Genomic DNA, 23,157 nt, shown 5'->3' on the forward strand with positions numbered 1-23,157 from the left:
ATGCGTGGTCGGGCTATAACGGTGGAAAGCAAGGAACGTCATAAACGCTGCAAAGCTTGGTCGCCCTCTCTCTCGAAAGGATGTAACGAGCAGTTGGCGTGACGCATGAAACGTGAAGAGTCGTAACATGTCGTTCCTGTTCAAAGGCTGCAGAAGGAGTTCAATTGCTGACTTGCGCACGAAAGGCTCCAAGAGTACAAAATGCTCATTTCGTGCAGACTGACTCGAAGTTTTTTTTTTTTAGTTTTCCTGTGGTTTTATCTCTTGCTTCACATGTGGGATGATATAAAGTACTAAAGAGCAAACTTAGAAAAAAAAATTAACGGCGCCACGGACAACATGGGGGAAATTGTTTGTACTTTCCAATCGAATTGAAGAATTTATAAATAATGGAAATGAAAATGGATGAAGAAACAACTGACCGCTGGTGGGTAGCGATCCCATGTCTTCACATTACGTGTGCGATGCTCAGAACACCAAAGACAAAAGTAAAATAAAATAAAGGGATCAAAAAGCTGACGCATGCGAAGTGAATGCCGCAGAGAACACGCTCGTGTGTCCGAGGTGTACAAACACATAAGCAGGACGTGGCAGCATCATTTGGTGGTCTCGGGTGGCGGCGCCTCGCAGGTCCGTGTCGGTGACTACGTGAGCCGGGATGGGTCCGTGATCAGCTTCGTAAACATCACGAGGGTCAGGCCCGAAGATGGCGGTGCCTACCGCTGCGAGGCGTCCAACGAACACGGTTCGGACGCCCACTCCGGTCGCCTGAACGTGCTCGGTCCACCAGCGGTGCACACGATGCCTAATCGAACAGTAGTGGCGGGGCGCAGGGCGATGTTGCATTGCCCGTACTCCGGATTTCCCGTGACCAGGGTCATCTGGCGTAAAGGTGAGTGCATTAAATACACCGCTCAGCGGTAGAACAACGTGCGACGCACGGACAAACGCGATATATATCCTGGTAAAGTCTATACTTTGGGACCAGGTGATCGTTAGTGATGTCCGAATGAAGGGTCAGGACCAGAGACGCATTTATAGGGCATAAGGTGAAGAAATAATCAATTAGAAGCGGGGTGTGACGCTGTCAAAATGTATTTAACAATAAATAGAGGTTGTAGAGTTTTCAGTGCACAAAATGCTATGCAAATAAGAGCACACGAATGAATTACACATTTGCCATAACAGCAAGAAATCTAGGTGGCTCAATCAACGGAGCTTACATTTTGTCTAAATGAGTATGAAGTTATCCGAGGCTTTAATGTCGAGCCACGTAAACACCAGCTAGGCCAAACCACAATGATTCTTCAATAAGCATAAATGAAGCAAAATTCCTTCCCTTACGTTCGTGTGATCTATAAATTATGGACTAGAGTTTTATCTCGAGCAACCTTCTCAATTTCAGTGTGACGGGAACAGAAATTTAATTAGACGAATAGCTAATCTTCTGCCGCTGGGATTTAAATTCACCACTTCCCTGTAAGGCCTCCAGTGCGACGATCCCCGAACTACACTGGCGTTTCTCGAGAGAGACCAATATAACTATAAAAGTGTAGAGGCAATTGCTTCTTCACTTTCATGGGTATTGACAAGGATGCAAGTATATGCAAGCTAGACATGAGTCCACTAAGCCTGCGGTGTTCACTGTCATGACGGTGCATTTGGAATAGCGAGCGCAACTCGACACATGATATTAGGAGCAAGCAACCTGGCAATAGATAATTTTGTGTGAAAGCCAGGACCTTATTATTCAGAGAATTAGAAGCAGCCTAAGTAGTTTGATGACGAATCTAAGGAAAGTGTAGGGGGAAAGCATTCAGGCGTAACTCGCAGTGTTTTTTTTTTTTTTTTTCAACGTGCGCACGCTTTAAGATTGCTCACCATAGGAGAAGGTTTCAGCTTTCGTATTACCGCAGACGGGAAGAGCCTGCCCAGCAGTAAACGCGTGATGCCGTACCAGAACGGCTCCCTCGTACTGGAGACCGTGAGCCGCAAGGACGACGAAGGGCGCTACTCTTGCACGGTACGCAACGAGCATGGCAGCGAAGCCCGGAACCACCTCTACCTCAGGGTTCTCGGTAAGTCCGCACGTCATATCAATTTCAAACCCAGTCGCGTTCAGGCATCTATAAATAAAGGTACGCGCCACATACTGTACACATCGCATTGTATGCATTCTTATTTATCGAACAATGAAGCTTCGCGCTCGAAATAACAAAAGAAAATGTGAGAAGCCCAAGTGGTCATCAACGGCGTACTCTGTTTGGTATCCCACGTGTTTGTTGCTTGTGTTTGTCAGTTTTAGTCGTTTCGTCATTTGCGGAAAGACGATATCAAATGCCTGATACGTTGAGCGTGCTGCTTCGTTTTGGCCCTATTTCAAAATTTAGCTGCGACAGAAAGATAGCCGTCGGGAAATACTCGCAAATAATTTCTCCACAACGGGCTGCAGTTTGCAGCTGGACGCACCCCCGCTGCTCTCTATTCCCTGCCATGTAGGTTCGTTCGGCTTGAGCATCCTGGGGAAGCAATGTTGTTGGCTTGAATAATCGTATTGGAAGAGGAATAGCTCTTAGAATCTCGCAGCGAAAATTGAAGAAGGGCAATCTGTAATTTTATGCATCCTAACTTGAAGCCTATGTAGATGCGGCTGGCGTGAGAGCTTGCCTTCTATGACAAAATCCAGAATCTATTCCCGAAATGCTAAACAGTTCTGAATATCGACCATAAACCTGATCTACTGTGCAACCCGCAGTGATTTTTTGGATGTAGCAGCGCAGAAAACTAGATAGGCAAGTGGCGGACGTCCGCGCTGAGTACATTCAGCGCTGTGTGTGCGTGTCTGCCACTTCACTGTCCCATGTTTTTCGCGGGGACCTTCAAAGATATTGCCTTACCATCTAGCTCGGATTGAGGCGCACAACGCCTCTATTCTTTCGGGAACATGAACGACTCTTCCTCTGTCCTCCTTTCTTTCCCATCCCTCCCGGCACATGCGGTTTCCTACAGTGCCGCCCTCGATCACGCCCTTCTCGTTTCCGGAGAAACCTCAGCTGGGCTCTCGCGCCAGCGTTACCTGCAGTGTGCCCGACGGCGACCCGCCCATACGTCTGTCGTGGCTTCGCGACGGCGTGCCCCTGGACTCGTCCCCGTCGGCCGGAAGGGAAGGCGTCTCGTTTGGTCACGTGGACGACTTCATCTCCACGCTGGTGTTTAAGTCCTTACGCGAGGAGCACACTGCAGTGTACACCTGCCTGGCTGCTAACGAAGCCGCCGCTGTCAACTACTCCGCGCCACTCGTTGTCTACGGTGAGTGCAAATCGGACACTCTCTCCCAACTATGTCTTGATCGCTGCAACACCGTGGAACATTATCCTAAACACAAACGTGAGCTATTTGTACCTGAGTGATGCTAATTATGCTTTGTAGAAGATCACCGCTAAAGCTGTCGTATCTAAAGATAAGGAAATCCGAACGACCGCATTTCCCTTAGAGCGTCCTGAGTAAATTTACGTGTTATCTACTTCTGTTCAATTCCCGATTGGAAACACAAACCCAGTTTTCGTCTACTTAAATCCACTCGCTCTTAGCGCACGTCACGCGATTCCATTTGTAGCAATTACCATGTGGCTCTATGCGGCTTTAGAATGTTCTAGAAGTCGCAAAACAAGGTGAGGAGAGATCTCTTTCTCGTATACAACCAGCACTAACCTATAAATATTAGAGACGGTTCTCGAGACATATGGGGGGGACGGTTAGTGATGTCATATCATGTCATTATGTGATGCCGCTTTTGCTCATGTTTACCTAGCGTTGAGGTTTTCAGCCTTTGCCTCGCACCGTTTCAACATTCCTGGAGGTTATAAAGGCCGCCGCGCTCTTGTGGCACAGGCCACTTCATGACAAGAGAACGCACAAGTCTACGAAAGTGACGTGTTGCATTGCGCAGTGTTTGGAGTGCGGTTACCGCGGATGGGAATCGAACCGCGTCTTTTTTTCGTTCAGCATCTGAGCTCTATATCCTAACAATTCCCACGTAGTTCATGCAGTTGTTCTAGTATAAATAAAAATGCAATGAGTGCTCTTTGAAATGTGGATGGAAAGTTTGCAGAAAGACTCTATACATTTGTCTTTCATTTATGTACGCTTGAGTGCTCGTACGCTGGTGGTTTCTGGACGTAAACTAAGGCAATTTTGGACGAGCAAACCAGGCAATGACCCTTTCCTTGATTGTGTAGTAGCTTTCCTGCGAGACATCTTGCTCAACTACTGACGACGTTATCACTTTAGCAAACAGCGTGTACAAGCCCTGTTTGTTTGTAATATGACATTGAAAAGGAAGATGAGTGGTTCAAATGATGTAAAACATGCACAAGGCACAAACCCCAGCATGTTCAGCTATAACTTCGTTTGCATTTGTGCGAGAACAGGTGTCGCCACTGGTAGGGCTAGTATGCGCTGCAGCGAAGCACACTTGCGGAATAGACACGCGTCTAGTAATATTTCTCAAGCTTCAAAATATTTTGTGAACAAATTTTGAGGAGGTAAATTCGCCTATTATCATTCAATTCTCGCTCACTCTGTGGCAGCACCACCAAGATGGCGGCTGGAGCCCGCAGACACGACGGTAACGACGGGCGAGCGAGTGACCCTGGACTGCCAGGCTGACGGGACCCCTGAACCTAGGGTTCGTTGGAAGAAGTCGGCAGGTTTGAAGGTTTCCCTCTCGCACCACTCTTTCGCCACTCGGCTGCCTGCGGGGCTTTTGTGGTCATTTCTTACGTAAATATATACTGTCGGTGACAACCTAATGGAAGCTCCGATTGAAGCTGGAGATAATTTCACCCTTGCACGTACTATAATATTCTTGGTTGCTCGCCCTATTTAGTTCTTTCATGTTGTAAATAATTAAATTGCCGCTCTGAAAGTACACCCTAAATTTAATCTTTACCTTGTGCAGTGGCTATGAGAAACACAGCTGTTCGACATTTGTGAATTCATGCTAACGATTGCTTATGGACACCCCAGCGAGAGGGCGTGACCGTTTAAACTCCTAACACGGCTTATAGCAAGTTAAGCGCTAACTACGTTTGTTCAAGCGTTATCAAACGACCTACCAAGCATGTTTGGGCGCCATGAACTCATCAGTGCGCGTTACGCTGGCAGTCACTGATATTGCATCAAGTTTAGCGAGAAATAGCTGACTCTAAAGCACTCAGTACAATGAGGTGTTCTTATTTATTGCTACTCGTCCGCACTCCATTGCTCCCGGAAGCAATTAGAACAAACTGTTCTTCCCACGCTTATTTATTGAACTGGTAACTCTGCAGCATTACTAAAATATATGCTGGCTCATTTAAATATAGCAACTGCACTTAAAAAATAAGAACTATGCTTCTTTATTTCATAGTGCGCCCACTTTCGTTTTCTGTGCAGCTATTTAATCTTGCGAGTTGTTTAAAAGAATGCGGATGTAATATCTTTTTTATGGATGAATTGTTTCTTCCACAAACCTACCCCCTGTATTAAAGCTGTACTGATGCTGTCTGTTGGATTTGACATCTTTCTCTACCTTTGACGTCGCATTTTGTCTTTTCAGGACCTCAAAGCGCCGAATTCCGCACCGTTATAAGTAGCTCTCGCATGCAAGCACTGGTGAACGGATCCCTCGTAATCCAAGAAGTTGAGACCTCGGACGCCGGCGGCTATATGTGTGAAGCCTCGAACGGCGTCGGTCTGCCCCTTTACACCGTGGTGCAGGTTAATGTCCACGGTAAGGATATTGATAATATGAATTAAAAAAAACGTAATCAGAGTAATTCCAAAGTTGGCAGACACGCTGTAATTTACAACAAAAATAAGAAAGGCTTATCGTCATAGTGAATTCCGTGTCATCGATCAAGAAATATACAAAAGTAATAGATGCTCATCTTGAATAGAAGTACCTGAAACGAGGAACTAGGCGAACAAGGGAGACAGTGTACATGCGCCGACACCCCAGCAATTTACCGAAAAAAAAGTAAATGCGCTGAAGCAACATTTAAAGATACCGCGCTTGCGCCACCAGGACGTCCGCTTCACTATCTCTATCTAACATTGCGCTTCGCTTATGTATACATGCAGTTTTTCTAACAATTTGCTCAGTCTTCGGCACACGTGAACTGTCTTCCTTGTTCGCAGGAGGACTATTTGTCAACCTATTCGGTGCTTACTTAACAAAATATTGTATAGCGATCGCGCAGTCACAAAGACCCGCAGACTCACATCATCTATCTCTTGTTCGCCTTGTCTCTTGTTTTAGGTGCCTCTTTTAAGGATAAACCAGTACTAAGTCGCCCCGTTTGCTGTTGTTAAGAGATGCTGCCTAGAATAGCCGCGTATAGCGGTTAGAACTGCCAACGGTGATAATGCACGTGATAGTGAGCTGGTTACGTATATCTAGCCGAAATCTCTCCATTCCTCAAGTTGCACTTGGTGTGTCTTCTTCTCTTACGTCCATGTCTTTTTTGTTGCACAATAATACTTCAGTAATGAATTAGCAACTTGGCCCAGAATGCTGCTCTCTCAGATCGTGGGAGCCTCCATAGGGGTTTACCTCTCGGCAAAGTGAAAGGCAATTCTATAGTTACTTGGCCCAGCTTTAGAAAAAAAGAGTCCAACGAAAGAAAGCAACCGTAGCGCAAAACAAAGCTTCTACTTGCTGCAGCTTGTCATTTAATATTATTTAAGATTTAACAAGTGCGGAGGTGATGCTTTTCGTTTTGATTTCATGTTCGGTACAGCTCCAGCCAAAGTGAGGCAGCGCTTCATGTCCCACATGGCGGGAAGGGGACAAGTGGTGAAGCTTCGTTGCGAAGCCACGGGAGACGAACCCATCAGCTTCTTTTGGTCAAAAGACAGCAAGCCCATCAAAGCATTCTCCATTCCCAGGTACGCAACCGAATATGTGAATGTGCTTTTGTGCTTAAAATGTAACGGAGCCAAATTGTTCTACTTGCACGGCTAAGAACACATGCACGTACACATGTTTACCTCACCGGTTTGCGCGTTTCAAGACTTCTTCACTTGAAGCTGTTTTGATTTTATGTTGGATTATCGGTGCAAAGTACAAGGGAGTTGCCTGCAGCTTTGTTTAACAATTTTTGATGCTTAGATCCTAAGAAATAAAAGCAAAATTCACAGCGTGTATGTTGGGTATTTGTTTCACCGCTTATAAGCGTGCATGAACAAGTAGGGAGAACTAAAGGGAGACCGCTCTGTTTAGCATAAATTACTGCACGTGAGCAACGTGAGTAAAATATTGCGGTGAATAGTAATATTCACACGCACACACACGCGCACGCACACACACACACGCACACGCACACGCACGCACACACACACACACACACAGACACACACACACACACAAACACACACACACACACATACACACACACACACGCACGCACACACACGGACACACACACGCACGCACGTACGCACACACATGCACACACACGCGCACACATGCGCACACACTACGATATCTCAATTCATCAGTGCATACGTATCTCGAATTTTATTGCGTTTGTGAAATGACATGAGTGATTGAAGTACACACGTGAATTCTTATACTAAGATTCGCAAACTTATAGATGAAAGTTCTACAAACGTGTTTAGCCTCGTGAATAAGGCATTCAGAGTTCAAATGAATAGCACCCCAACTTGGAACGTTGCCGGAGGCAGTCTTCTCCTATAGTTCTCATTTAAAGCCCAGCACTCCGCATCAGACACATCGCCTGCTCGTTAATGGCTTTCGTAAGGTGTCATTGGCGAAGTGTTTCAAAAGGTCAAAAGTAGGGGTGCGGTCCTCGCGATGCACTGTTATCGCGCCCTCGCCCTGACCACGTATGCTCTACCGTCGGCCTCCCAACGGACGCACAACCGATGGCGTGCCCACTTCGGTTCCCGCGGCTGCAGGTACACCATCAAAGACCACTCCCGCGAAGAGTCTCCCTGGTCCGAGCTGATGATACTGCTCGCCGAGAAGAATGACACCGGTACCGTCAAATGCGAGGTCTCCAACGCCTACGGGCACGACGAGCAGGTGACACACCTCTCCATACAAGGTAGGCCTCATCGTAATGTCGTCGGTGTATATCCGCCGTTTTTATTTTTAGCGTTCTTCGCAAAAAAAAAAAAGAGAACTCAGGACCGACTTCTCGGGGGAAAAAGAAGCAGCTCTTGAGTTCACAAATTCTTTCCGTGGTAGAATTGGGTCTCGCTTTTCTGTTTTCTGCAGCAGCACTCTTACTGTTTTTTTTTCTTTCTTACCACCTACAACATATCAGCCCTAGTCATTCTCAACATAAAACTTAACCGTTCCCCCTGCCATTCGACCGGCACAGTTATATTTACACGGTGACGCCTGCAACTGAAGCCAACGCCACCTTTAAATAACGGCGTAAATTGACTGTAAATCACAGTGAAATTGTGTTGGCGCACTTCCTGCGGCACCATTAGCGTTTGTCAACACACAAATTGTGTTTGCCACATTTCCTTGCCCTCCGTGCAAGTGATTGTTGCAGTACTAACAGCGTGCATGCAACAGAAATCGCAGTGTCAGTCCTTGATGTTGACTGATCTCATATGTGTTTGAAGACGGAGAAAATCATCGCATCGAGAAGTTGTTCGTGCTATTGTTTTGCGCACTATGCTTGGCATTTTTTTCTCAAATATCATGCTCCTACTCATTAGTGAACCCCGTGTGAAGTAAATTCTCGTCATGATCATAACATCACAAGATGTCGCATTAGGCTAAGATAGGCTAAGATTCATACTTAAAGAGAGATTTTGACTTCAACAACTATATCGGGACTGCTGAGCAGGAGGAAACGTGTTCCTTCGACAAAACTAGTCAGCGCGCTTCAGTAACACCTCACTAAATATGATTTTGTAGCAGCTTGAGAAAGGTCTCCGCTGCAGTGCTTTAGAGTAAGCATTAAGTGGGCCCCATTACAAAATTAAAGCTTAGGAAGCACTAATTAGCTGTAAAGGAGTATCGACAACGTGAAGCGGAAGGAGAAGCAGTCCTTTAAATAGGATGGCGATGATCATCGTCAAACCTGCAGCCGAATAAGAGCTTGGAGTCGATGCAGGTAGTGGACTGTGGCGTCGGCCTCGAGGTGCAAGTGGCTTCCTGCGCACAGCTCTCCTAGGCGTTTGGAGCTCGTCAAACCTGCCTCTCATGCTAGTTGCGTGCAGCGCGGCGAAGAAACTGAGCATCGATCGGCGTCCTTTTAACCTTGCCGTTCGTCACCTCCTCCGACGCTCGCCTTCGCACCTGCGGTTCACGAGTTCTCCGAGTTCTCGCGGCGAACCACTTCTTTACTTCCCCTCCGCTCTTCGTCAGATTGTCGGGCAAGCGGCGCCCGGCTAGATGATGGCGTACATTGTCTATTGCATAGCGTCAAAAAAGAAAATGGTACTTGTAGCATTACAGGGAAGGTAACCCTGGCAAGATTTTGTCATACTTTCGACACGAAGGTGTCTAAACGCCGCGCTCGTGGCGCCATTCTGGAAATAGCGGCTGCCATATCTCGCCCAGCGCTAAAATTTATACGTCTTGTATAAGTGCTGAGCGCTCTTTATTGGTCCATTCATACAGCTCCTCATATATATATATATATATATATATATCATCTTTCCCTCTCCATGTGGATATGCACCAAGGAAGGAGAGTCACTTGGGATGTCACTTTATGTTGCACTCAACGCAAGTTAAGCTAACGCCTGTCTTTGTCATTCGTTAATGCAGATAGCCCTGAAATCATAAATTTGGCGATGCGCTTCTGTTGGAGACCGAGGTCCGATTTTTCCACTATCCGAATTCCATCGTTACGAATAGAAAAGTTCAGGGATTCTTGTTCGTTACCCTCGTCGGCTCAATTAATGGCCCTCTAATGCTGAGTGTATTACCAAAAGAAATGCCACTACACATTCTGTGAAGCGCTAAAATTTATACGTCTTGTATAAGTGCTGAGCGCTCTTTATTGGTCCATTCATACAGCTCCTCATATATATATATATATATATATATATATATATATATATATATATATATATATATGTACACATATAGTGCCTTGCTTGCATTTTATACATATTCGCAATGTTCCGTAGAGCGCCACTACACAGCAAGGATGTACCACGACCAAAAATTTTATTATGCTTCCCATTCGGCGTTGTACAGTGCACGCGCAGAATATCACCACATTCTTGAGTTTTAAAACGCTTTCTTCGATGAAACTATATCTGTAGGCAAAAGGGCTATGGACTGAAATGGCGTGATACTTTTTTTCCTATGAAGCTTTTTGTTAGCGTCTAACTGAAACATTTACATACAGAGGAATGCTTGCATGCACCAAAATTTAAAGGGCCTAGGCAGGAACGTCACAGGATAAACCCATTCCCCATGGTATGCGCCAAAATGCTCTTGACTATGTGTTGGAATATTTGTGAGGCGGGAAGGTCAAGCGTTCTTAGTTTCTACAAAAATAGTTGCTGCTCATGCAAAACGGCTGCTCATGCATCAAGTCTCAATCCTCAACCTGCAACACGTGATCAATGCGCTGGCTGTTTTTTAAGGTAGTCGATAGGTTTATGGACCTTTACAATAACGAACGATTATCTGGCAAGTGATCATGTACCAATTATTTAGTACTTCGGTTGAAACAGCATCGCCCTGTAACTGTCCGTCTATGTAGGCAGCTGCGAGGAGGAAAAGAGTGAACCTATTTGTTCGAAGCCACGCGAATCACGTCGCGAAACCGGGAGAGGGTTCGGGCCAGAGAAGGCGATCGAGAGCGGTAAAAGCAAGACAAAATCGTTACAAGTCGATGGCAGTGGCGAACTGTTTCTTTCTGGTGAGCGAAGCGAATGCGCTCGATATCCTAACTGCTTCTATATATGTGCACCTTGTCGAGGTACATTGATCATGGGATGCGCACGAACTGAAAGGCGTAGGGAAAGGGAAGCATGCAGATACTCCCAGAGTTACCCGAACATTAAAAAATGGTTATAGTTCAATATCATTTGACAGCGTAGACGCTAGGATAATGAAGTGTTCCTTTTTTTTTCGAGCATTAAGTCAATATATTCTCCACATACTTGGCTGTAAACTTTTCCTACACGCATTCGCCCCTATTTAATTTAGTGTACAAAAGTCCACGACTTTTTCATCCTAGCACAGAAAACAAACTAAGCAGATGTGCATGCTTAAGACCTGTGACCCAAGTTGGTCGCCATCATGTTTGTATTTTTCTCCAAGACAGGCCCGATGAGCCTCCCAGGCCGGAAGCGCTGAACGTTCTCAGCCGATCTGTCACCGTTTTGTGGAAAAGTCCCAGCGACGGGAACTCGCCCATCACCAAGTACATCGTACAATACAAAAGGAGCATCGGTAGGCATTTTCGTTCAAAGCTGGCCAGTGAACACATGAGGATCATTAGTTTTGAAACCATCAGTTTGGGCTCTAACTGTTGAAGCTTTTCTATGAACGGAGGCACCTTATTCAAAGAACGGTACACATACATGCTGTGCGACAATATTTTGGGATATTTTCTTTAGATTTCGTAAGAATCATCATAAGGCCAACATGAGAAGATAAAATGCTGCAATTGAAGGGGACATGAATGATCTCGTGTTGATAAGGGACAAGCGGAGCAGTTCATCTGTTAAAATAAAATTGAAGCCTCAAATAAACTCGATGAAGAAAAAAAATGCGTCCAATTCACTGCATTCAGTATTAGAGGGTACAGCTACACGTTGGACCAACACATAACCGTGCAAGTATCCTGCTCCAAAAAACTTGGACGCTGTTTTAGATGAATGTCGGAAAATTTGCGAGTATATGAAGTCGGCTAATGAAGCGATGATGCGGAATAAAGGAAGAAATGGTATTACACGTTGTAGCATTTGTATTGGTGGCTGTTCACAAAAACCAAAAGACATTCTCCACCTCTGAGCAAACTCGAGCATTTGCACGCCTACCGCACGTATTTTTTGAACAATATTTTATTTGGTGAGCTACTTGAACATCGCCAACTATATTTGACTCACAATAGGCAGTGCATACACGTGTATATCTTCTTTTTTTTTTTAGACAATGCCGGTATACAGGTTTGGCCATAACGGCACGTACGAAGCTAAGCGTACCTCCAGAATTTTTTTCTAAGATCCTTGGTTCAATTCCGGACATGAAACGCAGCAGCCTTTCAGGTGCTTTTGTTCTTACATCTTCATTTCTCGACTACTCTATGCTACGGCTTAGAAAAAGGTTTTCAAACTCATGGCGCATTTGAATGTAATAAGTCTGGAATTGATCAGTATCGCCAAAATACGCTTAGTTACATGAGGGTGTATTTTCTACCATCGTATGTTATAACGTGCCGCGGAATCTACGCTAGCGTGAACAAACGCATGCACTCCGTCTTGCTTTCTGCGTCCGTCGCCTCAGAGTCTTGGGAGAAGCAGCTGAGCGAAATGGTTGCCGAGGCCGACCAGAGCCAGGTGACTGTACAGGATCTGCATCCACTGACAGAGTACAACTTTCGGGTGCTCGCTGAAAATGCCATTGGTATCGGGCCACCCAGTGAGGCGTTGACCGTCATCACTGATGGCGAAGGTGAGTGCTTTAGCTGATTGTATTCACAATTAGAGCGCGCCGCGTAATGCGTGCTTTTGCAGCCCCTTTATCGGCTTTATGGGACTTTGCTAATATTACTTTCACGTGTCACGCAAGAACTATTCATAGGCTGATAACGCTTCATGCTACACAGTGAAAGACATGTGCGGTGTGTTATATTTGAACATTTTTATAGTTATTACACAAACACTTTTGCTGCCAATAAATAATGTGATGAAAAAATATTTTGTTTAAACGTCGTGCTTACTGTTCGGGGATACAGAGCTCAGCATATAAATGTGGCCAAACTGTATTAAGGTTATATACATAATTCAAGTAAAGGTGCTCAGATTTAATGCACTCATTGGCGTGATGAGATTAGTTGAAGAAGCCGAAAAGTTCTACTAAGCAGAAACCTTATTCATCGCGTAGTTTTAGTACTCCCTGTGTTGAAAAGAAGCGTTTTTTTTCTTAAGTTGCAATGGTTCTCGAGGTGAATGTTGATGGTGTAATACGATAAAACAAGTCTGTGGGGCGGACTGTTGAAGACAGCACTACTTTCAACAAGATAAAAATGTATTCTAAAGAGTTTCAGAAAAAAAAATGCCAATTCTTTTCACGGGCAGGTCTATATTTAATATGCATATATGCATATATATAATGAGTATATATGAATATACGTAAAGTAAGATACTGTTTTCTAATGTTTACTCACCTAGGACTTTTCTTAGTCTCTTGTTCTATCCGCACAGTGCCTCGGTAATCTCTTAGTGCCTGTTCTCGGACGTACTTTACCCGTGTTACCATTTTAGGCACGAAAACGAAATTCCTGAGCATTCCTTCCTCTGACTCTTCCAGTGCCCGCAACTCCACCACAGAGCGTGAAGGTGACGGCAGTCAGCTCAAGAAAAATAGAAGTATCGTGGAAGGTGAGATGCTGCTAACGTTCGCTGTAGCATATCATCGCAGCTAATAAGTTAGTGCTGACGTCGATCTCATCGAATGCTAATGCAGTGGCGTGTCAGTTGCTCTTGAAGTGCCCAGAACCAAAAGGGGCCTATATAATATTCCTTGATACACAAGGCCTCCACCATGAAGAGGTTCATATTTACTGTTATAAGTTATTCGCTGCAGACCAAGGTTTAATTAATAAATACTTATATTTTCTAGCGCAAGCTGCAATAGATGCTCTTGTAGACCAGCTGCAAAAGCAGGATGGTTGCGTGTTACTCGCGTAATGTTCTTTTTTTTTTCTTTGAAACTGGAGTAGTTTACAAACGAGATAAATGCATTGCGATGTTTGGTACGTTACACAGTAGGCCTGAAAACCGTCCAGCTTCCAAATACCAGATTATTTCGAACGACGCTACCATGCTTTGACCTCCTCCTCAACCGGCAAATCGCCATCACGCAGCCACCGCCGGTGCACCTGCAGTACGGCGAGATTCAGGGATATTACGTGGGCTACCGCGTGCACGGCTCCACTGAGCCGTACGTCTTCAAGACCGTCACCGGCACCTCGTCTTCGCCGGGAAAGTCCGTGACGCGCTGCGTGGTGGACAACCTGCAGCGCGCCACGGCCTACGCCGTCGTGGTGCAAGCGTTCAACGACAAAGGGGCGGGACCGCTCTCGGACGAGATCATGGTGCAGACGCACGAGCAGGGTCAGTGTCTTTTGCGCAAGGGGTAGAAAGAGGGGGGGAGGGGGGGGAGCGGATTTGGCGTGTCCCCCTTGTCGGCCGCATGCTGTATATCAAAACGCGTAATACGAAACCCAGCAGCCTGGCTTGCTGTTTTCGGCTGTGTCTTATCTGCCCGGCGATTTGTGTCCGTTTTATGCCTACTTACTAATATACCAGAATGTAACTATGAAGTTTACCGAAAACCAAAGCCTTATGGATGAGTAACTGTTGTTAGCGCCGAAGAGACCTTTCTTAATGGCACTCAAGACAAGACGGAGCTTTTTTTTAGCATTGTACGGTATTTAGCTATACCAACAAGCATTTCTTCATAAATCAATGGTTTTACTCATTATTGAAGCAGTGGTATCGGTAATTCCAAGTTAAAAAAGTCGCGGGTATTTATGAGCAGGATCAATGAAATGCAATTATTGAAAGCCTTACTGAACGTGGTAGTGGGAAGCAGAATAAAGCTAAAAGAACGTCAGTTTTCTATATTAATCTCGAAGAAGATTGCGAGATATTTAATACAATAAATACGCCTTATTGTGGCGGGAACGCAAGCAAACATTGCACGTAATAGTCGGCATTAAACAAACGGTTCTGCCACTGTCTGTTGGAAAAGAATACATCAATAATTTTGTTGATGAAATTAACAAACTAAGACGAGATTAATATCAAATCAGTAACGTACAGTCGGCTACACCTTTGTGTAAATGCGGGTACGGTGGTCTCTGGGGCGCTAAGGAGGCAGCAGCCACTGACGTCCAAAGCTAGCTGCTGGGCACGCTTGGACCTAGCAACTACAGTTAGCTGTAGTTGTAGCTGTAGCTGTAGTTAGCTTCTATGACATACGCGAAAGCTTCAATTTTTTTTAAGCAAGAAAAATATTTTGGTTCACGTATGCAGTTTCTGCACAGTAATAGATATATTTAAAAATCCAAAACTTGCAAAGTGTTTCTGCTGCGTACTCGAGTGGTGTCCTGTCCTCAGTACACGAGAGAATCCAACCAGTTTATAGCGTACGCACTATTCGCGAAGCGGGATTAGGGTTCAAATTTCGAATCTTCTGGGACTGTCTTTTCTTATCAATAAATTAATGGCATTATATCCCTTATGCGCAGATCCACCACCACCACCTCTGGTCACCGTAGCATCCAGAACGACCGACTCCATCGAACTGTCCTGGACACCACAGGATGAAGGAAAAGAAGTCGTCGAAGGTTAGTCTCGGTATCTCGCTTCACAAAAAAATGCGCGCACTGTTTAAAGCTATAACCGCGTGTTTATTCGCAGGAGATAACTCTGTGCGACGTTGTCATAAACATTTGTGCTCGTGAAGTAAATAGAGTTTCGGACGCTTCGTGCCTACATAACGCATCTCAGTCAGCGCTTAATTATTCAGTCTATTTAATGTTTTTTTTTCTGCCGGGAAGTTCCGTCGGGGTGTTGAGAACACTGTACCGAAATCTCAGAGTTACTTTTGTGGAAAGCCTCACTGCAACTATTTGAAGCTTCCTCAAATAAGCGCAAATAACGCAATTTGCAGACACCGAAAGTAAGCTGTTCGTGGCAGCAGCTCAGCACGTCGCGTGATGTACGAAATGCTTGAGCTCGAGTAGTCTTCCCATGCTGCTCCTAATAATAACCTACGTTGTGGTCAACGAATCGCAACATAATCTTTCACCCTGAGTGTGGTCTCTGACAGTAACACGGCGCAATACCAATAGTAAACATCGCGCTGCAGAGCTTCTTTTGTATCCTTTAGAAGTCCAGCCTCGAAAAACGTTTGTTATATATATATATCTATATGTATATATATATATATATATATATATATATATATATATATATATATATATATATATATATATATATATATATATATATATATATATATATATATATATATATATATATATATATATATATATATATATATATATATATAGAAACATTGTAACATGAGAAGAAGGTGCCGTCGAACCAATAAAATGGCAGCACACTTATATAAGAACTTTTGTAAAAGGATCCATAGAACATTTCCTCTCTGGCAGCGCTCAGGTCCGAGAACGATAGGATCGTCAGTTTGCACACCATGCAATAAACGACATGTAGGTGAAAGCCAGAACTCGGGCGCAGCCTCGTGAAGGTTTGCGAAAGACTGGGTTGCGCAAAGGCATAGTCACCTCGACGAGAAGATTTATGTACTGCCCGCCTACGTCGCTGCCTTCCCAGGCATGCTTCATTCTGTGCCGCGTTGTGTGCGTGGGTGCGCTTCCCCGACGCGCCGTTACGTCAACGTCGACGGTGTTGGAACTGGTGTGCCGCGCCAGACCCCTTCAGCAGTGCGCTCGGCACCTGCGCTTCAGGCATCCTTGCTGTCGTGCGAGTGAATGACCCGAGCTCGCCAGACTGTTTGATGTACTCGTCGGTATGAGTAATTCGCCCTGCTCGCGTTGACGTTGTTCGCCCGCGAAATCATTAAATATCCACTCGAAGTGCTTGGTCGCCGGAAGAATGAGGAAAACTACCAGACAAGGCTTATACCTAGCTCCGAAAAAAAGTAATTTATCATTAACAACATTTTCGTGTGAGCATCAAGCAATGCGCAGCTTTAGTGGTGGCAGTGATTTGGACGCTATGGATACTAAGTTGCGATAAATGATTGCTGTTATTTCTTCTTGCCCGTAAGCGTATTTATTTTTGTGCGTCGTACTATCATTTTCCCATATTCCGCGTAGTTCGCACATGAATCCTGATGTCGATTTCATAAACGTGTCACTTCGTGCCTAATGCATTCTTCTGAGTATTTTTGTATAGGTTTAGAAGCATAACAACTACCTAATGAAAGAACGAACGGCATACAGTTCGCACGAGCAGTTTATTCATGCATGAAGAGGAAAAAGAAACGTGGTTTGGTATGGTTACTGTGGCAACAAACTGCGACAAGCAGGTTACTATAGTAACGGCCCTTTAGCTGCACATGCAGATTTTATTAAAAGAAGGCGCTAAAACTATCAAACGTGAGGCTAAAATTGATTTCTCGACCTAGTTCACATCTGCCAGATCCTACTCTCCCTCCCATGAGTCCTGCGTGAACTGAGCCTCTGCTAACTGACACCTCGCGCATAATTAATTCGTTTCCAATATATGTTTCAATATGAGCCTCTTCTGCGTTTTCTTTCGCGTTGCTATGCAGGCTACGTTGCCCGCTACCGCACGCAGGAAGGCCTCGAGTGGAGTGAAGTTTCCATAGGTCCCGAGAAGCGGAGCTACCTGTTTGAAGGCCTGCAGTGTGGCAGCACATATTCTTTGTCTGTACTCAGCTTCAACCGCAACGGACGCAGTGAGCCCGAAGAGCTACTCCAAGTCAAAACAGAGGGAACAGGTACATCCTCAATGAATATGTTGTTTCAAAAACCTGGTCAGGGAAACTGAATCTGCCAGACTGCGTGCCTCTGCAAAAGAATGCACGCGATGCTCGCTGCGAGTACGACCGATTACACTTATGTCACTTTCGCACAGCAGAAGTGCCATCACCTGCTATTTCAGATCTGTACTGTTAAGCGCAACAGCTCTAAGAAGGGTGCAAAGGTATCTGTAATAACGTGGTTAGCGTACAAACAACCACCGCGAAATGTGTACGGACAGCGACATCCGAGAAAGCCTTGATTTTCTGGACAGTTTTTGACGCTAACCACATAAATAATACAACAGTATTCATTGCTGGAGCAGAATTATAGGCCGGAAATCTAAATGCTAAGCTTCGTGTCCGCGCTGTAGAGCTCCTCAGCTTTTTTTTTTTTCAGATCTCTTGGCCCGTAAACGTTTGCCGCGGAAGGCATACACTAATTCTGAAATGTCCGGCAGGTATCGCGAACGAAAAGTTTCAATTACCGGATGCTTTTGCACCTGTTTATCAGATTCTGTATCTAAAAAAAAAGATAAGTTTTATTTACTGCGACGGTAGCGGCCCCACTACGAGCCTATATCGAGAGTAATGCCAGTGGAAGCTCTGTTTCATTGCGTCCGGTATTATCGAATATGCGTACGCAAAACATGAACTCGTATTATCCGCCTTACGGCATCCTCTTGCGTAGTGGAGTAAACGTCTTGCACCGACGCAACTAGGATATTATTTTGCGGTGGGGTAGACGCGAGCTGGTGTCATAATCACTGTTTTCCTGCGATTTGCACTGGGACTCTAAGTTGATACCAACAAACGACACGTACTTGATGCTTGGGGCATCCTTACAGGCCTACCTGGACATTACAGAGTCTTCTCTGAGTCACGGGCGACGATAGCTGATAAGCTTTCTTGTAGCACCTATTTGTTAGTTCGGGGTAGAGGAGCAATGAAATATCAGCGCAATTTGGGCCAAAGGTCACTTGCGCTCCTGGGCTAAGACACCCTCGGTTTCCTGGGCAGCACCCCAGGCTCCTTCGCCAAAGACGGCTGTACTGCCCAACGTGACGAGCCTAGGCTTGGTGCTGGCGGCTTGGCGCGACGGCGGCTGCCCCATCAGCCACTTCCTGGTTCAATACCGGCCACGTGACGAACTGGACTGGACGCTGCTGTCGTCACGGGTGATACCCGACCGAGACGTGGTGTTCCTCGGAGACATGGCGCCAGGAACCTGGTACCAGCTGCTCGTGGTCGCCTACAACAGCGCCGGCTCCACCAAAGCCGAGTACACCGTCGCCACGCTAACGCTTGCAGGAAGTGAGTGCAACGAACGCCTTATGTCATTTACTCAATTCGATGCACAATTTTCACCGACTTTTCTTCTTCATTATCTGCTTTTTTTTAATGCCTGGTCTTTTGCGGCATATATGACACTTCCATGGATGAATGCGAACGCAGAAGGTGGTACATGCTTACTGTAAATTCAGGAAAAGAAATCGTTTTTACGCAATTGATTTCTTCAATACCTTTTTTTTCTATATCCGTTTCCAAAATAAATTCATAGTCTCCCTTCATCTCCAGCACACTGACAGATCGTACCACATTGCGCTTTGTCAGATAAAACATAATACGGCAATTCAAAGCTATAAAAGTAGTCGCAGTAGCCTGTTCAAAGCACCACCCACAATCCACATGTATTTTTATCACTGCATGCTGCAACTTTTACAAGTATGCATAAAAAGGTTTCAGTTTAATTCTAAAGGCAAAGTATTAATACCTGTCAATGCATTAGTCGACTAACACCAGGTAAGGCTCATTGTTTTTCTTTTGTTTAATTTACAGTAAACAGTCATTGACTGAACTTATTAGCAAGCATGGTTATTCGCGTGCACAGATAACCCTCGATCACTGCGAGCGCCCATAACTTTAGCATTATGAAGATCGCTAGGTTCGAGGAGCGAACCTTTCTTCATTCCACCTCTGGCTTCAATTCGTCTTCGAAACGTGAGATTACGTGACTTCCAACAGAAAGCTTGCGGAAATACAATGAGCATAAAACTATTAGCTGCCTCGGTCATCCAGTCTTTGTGCCCGTCGCAGATAACCTCAAAGATAGGGCCCACGTGCACCGTAACCACCCAGCGGTGCGGACAGCCACGCGCAGCCACGGTTGGGCCAGAGGAGGAGACGCACAACCCCCTGCCCTTTTAGTATGTGCTTGACGATGTTACGGTGCACTCCTCCATTTGAGAGTATCCCCCTCCATTTGAGAGTGCTCTTCGAGCGCTGGAGGACAACCGCGCGTCATGCCACCATACTTCTCGGCGCACCCTCGCATGCTTTCCTTCGCACACACAGCATAGGGCTCGCGGGGCACGATAGGATCTTGTCGCGCTTGGACTTTAAATGGCACATTGCGGCGATAGCAAAAAATCGCCTGTAGTTCCTCTTGTTATTAGTATCGCAACGAAGACAAATGTGTATGCGGCTCAGGCCAACAGACACGTTATTTGACTTGCCCACTTCCAGATCCCCTAGAACCGGACAAAATATCGGAGGCTGGACGCGACAGCGGCAGTCCTCGGTACCGCAGCTTGTCCATCATCGTGCCCATCTGCTGTTCCATCATTGTCCTCATGGCTGTCACTGTGGCCATCATGGTGCTCGTCTGCCGAAGAAGATCTTCCGGAACCCCTCCATCGGCCATCAGTACCTATGAAGGCACGAGTGCTTGTTATCACTTTCTTTGTTCTGTACGTGCGCAACAACGCTCGAAAACGGAGAATGGCCAGTTAGTTCATCTCGACGTCTACGAAAAATTTTTGCCTGCGGCGTAGAAGTTATGGAAAGGACTTATTGCGTTGTTTCGACAAACGACGGCGCCATACGTAGAATCTTCGACAGTATATATTGTGTACGACTGGACGATCCAACAGTTTGCTTGTATCCTATGGCTCCTCACATTACACTAGGGACACTGTGACATTCTTAATGAACATTGATTATTTTTTCTGCGTCCGATTATAAATGTTAAGATCGCAAGGAATTCAGTTTATTGTGATGTAATCTCTGTTCAATAAGTAATGTGCTAAATAAGCGCTAAATAAGTTCTAAGTAAAGAAGTGCCGCTAAAGAATATTTTACAAATAATGGTATTAGCATAATGCATTTACATGGTGCGGTCATTGTGTGGAACGAATAATCAAACCAGACAATATGACTTTAAAAAAATAATATAGAATCTTCTAAAAGGTTTTGCCACGAACACCACTTCGTCAGTTTTAATCTGAAGAATAGTAGAACACCTTAAGGGACTGTGCCAACCCTCGACGAGACGAGAAAATGACATAGACAAATGCAAGCGATCTAAAACTGATTCCGATCGATATATACCTTGAGTGTGTGAGACAGTATAAGAAAGCAGTAGACAGCGAGGACGTGCGAATTGTCCATCGTACACGAGAAAAATCCGAGGCGTTGAAAAGCAACTTTCTGCCATCGCATTATTGTCCACAACTTTGCCCCTCGCCTCTCACCAGGTGTGCGCATGTGCGAGGATCTCAAGATGGACTCGCTCATCATGTCGGAGCTAGAAAAACCTCGCGGAGGCTGCGGCGGCGGAAGTGGCGACGCCGGCAGCCGCGAGTACTACCCGTCGCCGTACGCGTCGTCCAAGCTGCCCGACATCTCCCGTCGTGCCAGCGCAGGCGACGACGGCGATGAGCCTTGCCCTCGGGCCATGGCCGCCGCGGGTGTCTCCATGTCGCCGTACGCCTCGGCCAGGATGGTCGAGCACACGTACGACGTGCCACAGCATCCGCGAGACGGCTCGGTAAGTGTTCGAGTCATTCATGGGCACGTCTGTCTGCAGCCCCCCCCCCCCCCATCCCCTTCTGAAAGATAAGTTGACGCTTAAGAGAACTTTATTGGATCCTAAAACGTATTAACCTTCTCGTGATGTTGGGTTGCTGAAGACGTCGATGACAGCAAGATCGGTCTCGCTTTGTGCTAACGCAAGGCGTTAGTAACGCCTGATTAGTAATGAATAGTTTATATTTGTTGACTTATGTATACGGAAGCAATAGGCGCTGATTCATATACGCCAATATTTACCAGGAAAACGTAAAAGGTAAATCTATGGCATCGTATAAAGATTCCGGAATCGCTTATTTTCCAGCCGACGCGGACAGCTCTCGTTGACTTTCCCAATACATGCAGCGAGTTGCATCGAGCTGAGAAGCAGCACGCGTTGGGGCGTTTCCAACGCAATAAAGAACTTTAGTATAGCGTTCGCAAAGCTCTTGCGTCATAGCAGGTATAAGGTATGCATAGGCAGGGCGCTATGAAATATTTTGCCAGTTGCGGGCCTTGGATAGCCAGAATGGTGGAATACAGGGGCCTCCTACGTTGATCCGAATCCGCAATTGCTACTTGAGCTTCATCAAGAGGGCCAAAAGGTTAATTTTGCCTTAGCTTCCCATTATTTCGGTGAAAATGGTTATAGATGATTTGTATTTATTATTGAGGTCAGCTCTCTGTCCATTGATGATGTTGGGCCTAAGAAACGGTGCCACAGTTGGCAACAAGTTCATTAATTATTTTCTACCAGGTAACGCCACCGCATTTAGCGTTTGCCATACGTGGACTATTGCGGATCCCAGCTCTAAACACCACCTCGTCGACACCCGTGTAGCACAGCCTCATCTGCTATGCGTTAACCCACCGATGTAAATGGCCATCGCGCTATGCTAAAGCTGTCCAATGACAACCGATCACGGTAGCGAGCAACACGAGACAATGCACACTTAATTTCACACCGTTCTTTGTTATTAGCCTTAACGTGGTCTTTGAACGGAGGCTGAAAGCTCGCGTGACATAAAAAAAAAATATTGGCGTATAAATTCATAATACTGTGACTGATATCGCTGTATTTTTTTTTTCAGAAATCCCATGCATTTAAAAGTGATCTTAAGCATACTTTATGTAACGACAAGCTCCAAAGTCACATAGGTGAGTACCGTTGCTCTAAATAAGGATAGAAGAATTATGTATATGCCAGCCCTAATCGGCAAGCCTTGATGCTGTTACGAAGCTTTGATTTCGAAGGCTATTATTCAAGAATAAACATGACTTCGGGGAGTTAACGCGTCCTATCAAATATACATGTGTAGCAAACAGTTCGTTAATACATAAGAAAGAGCTTTGGGTTATTTATGATATTACTGGTTGATCACTGTGGCATCAGTACAGGAACTACATTATTTCTCCAATAATGTTAGACCTTTATCACTGCTATTAAGTTTAGTGACCTATAACTTGTGCTAACACTATCAAGGTGTCGTAGCCGAACGTTTGCGACAGCGATTTGCCAAAAACTCAAAATTACATCCTGGGGCTTTACGC

General features: G+C 45.4%; 1 protein-coding gene across 2 annotated transcripts in view; it reads left to right on the forward strand.

Annotated features, from left to right (window-relative positions):
* Positions 1 to 23,157, forward strand: part of LOC135901313 (cell adhesion molecule Dscam1-like) — a 162,983-nt gene that overhangs the window by 135,291 nt on the left and 4,535 nt on the right. For both annotated transcript variants that reach the window (XM_065431056.2, XM_065431058.2), the window contains exons 8-24: positions 631 to 892; positions 1,917 to 2,078; positions 3,010 to 3,309; positions 4,590 to 4,709; positions 5,600 to 5,773; positions 6,783 to 6,930; positions 7,963 to 8,111; positions 11,311 to 11,442; positions 12,499 to 12,666; positions 13,525 to 13,595; positions 14,081 to 14,330; positions 15,470 to 15,568; positions 17,548 to 17,736; positions 18,778 to 19,071; positions 20,284 to 20,475; positions 21,294 to 21,586; positions 22,698 to 22,764. In XM_065431056.2, the coding sequence (XP_065287128.2) occupies positions 631 to 892; positions 1,917 to 2,078; positions 3,010 to 3,309; positions 4,590 to 4,709; positions 5,600 to 5,773; positions 6,783 to 6,930; positions 7,963 to 8,111; positions 11,311 to 11,442; positions 12,499 to 12,666; positions 13,525 to 13,595; positions 14,081 to 14,330; positions 15,470 to 15,568; positions 17,548 to 17,736; positions 18,778 to 19,071; positions 20,284 to 20,475; positions 21,294 to 21,586; positions 22,698 to 22,764 (3,070 nt within the window). The remainder of the gene's footprint in view (positions 1 to 630; positions 893 to 1,916; positions 2,079 to 3,009; positions 3,310 to 4,589; positions 4,710 to 5,599; positions 5,774 to 6,782; positions 6,931 to 7,962; positions 8,112 to 11,310; positions 11,443 to 12,498; positions 12,667 to 13,524; positions 13,596 to 14,080; positions 14,331 to 15,469; positions 15,569 to 17,547; positions 17,737 to 18,777; positions 19,072 to 20,283; positions 20,476 to 21,293; positions 21,587 to 22,697; positions 22,765 to 23,157) is intronic.

This window comes from Dermacentor albipictus, chromosome 3, assembly GCF_038994185.2.
Source record: "Dermacentor albipictus isolate Rhodes 1998 colony chromosome 3, USDA_Dalb.pri_finalv2, whole genome shotgun sequence".
Classification (NCBI taxonomy): Eukaryota; Metazoa; Arthropoda; class Arachnida; order Ixodida; family Ixodidae; genus Dermacentor; species Dermacentor albipictus.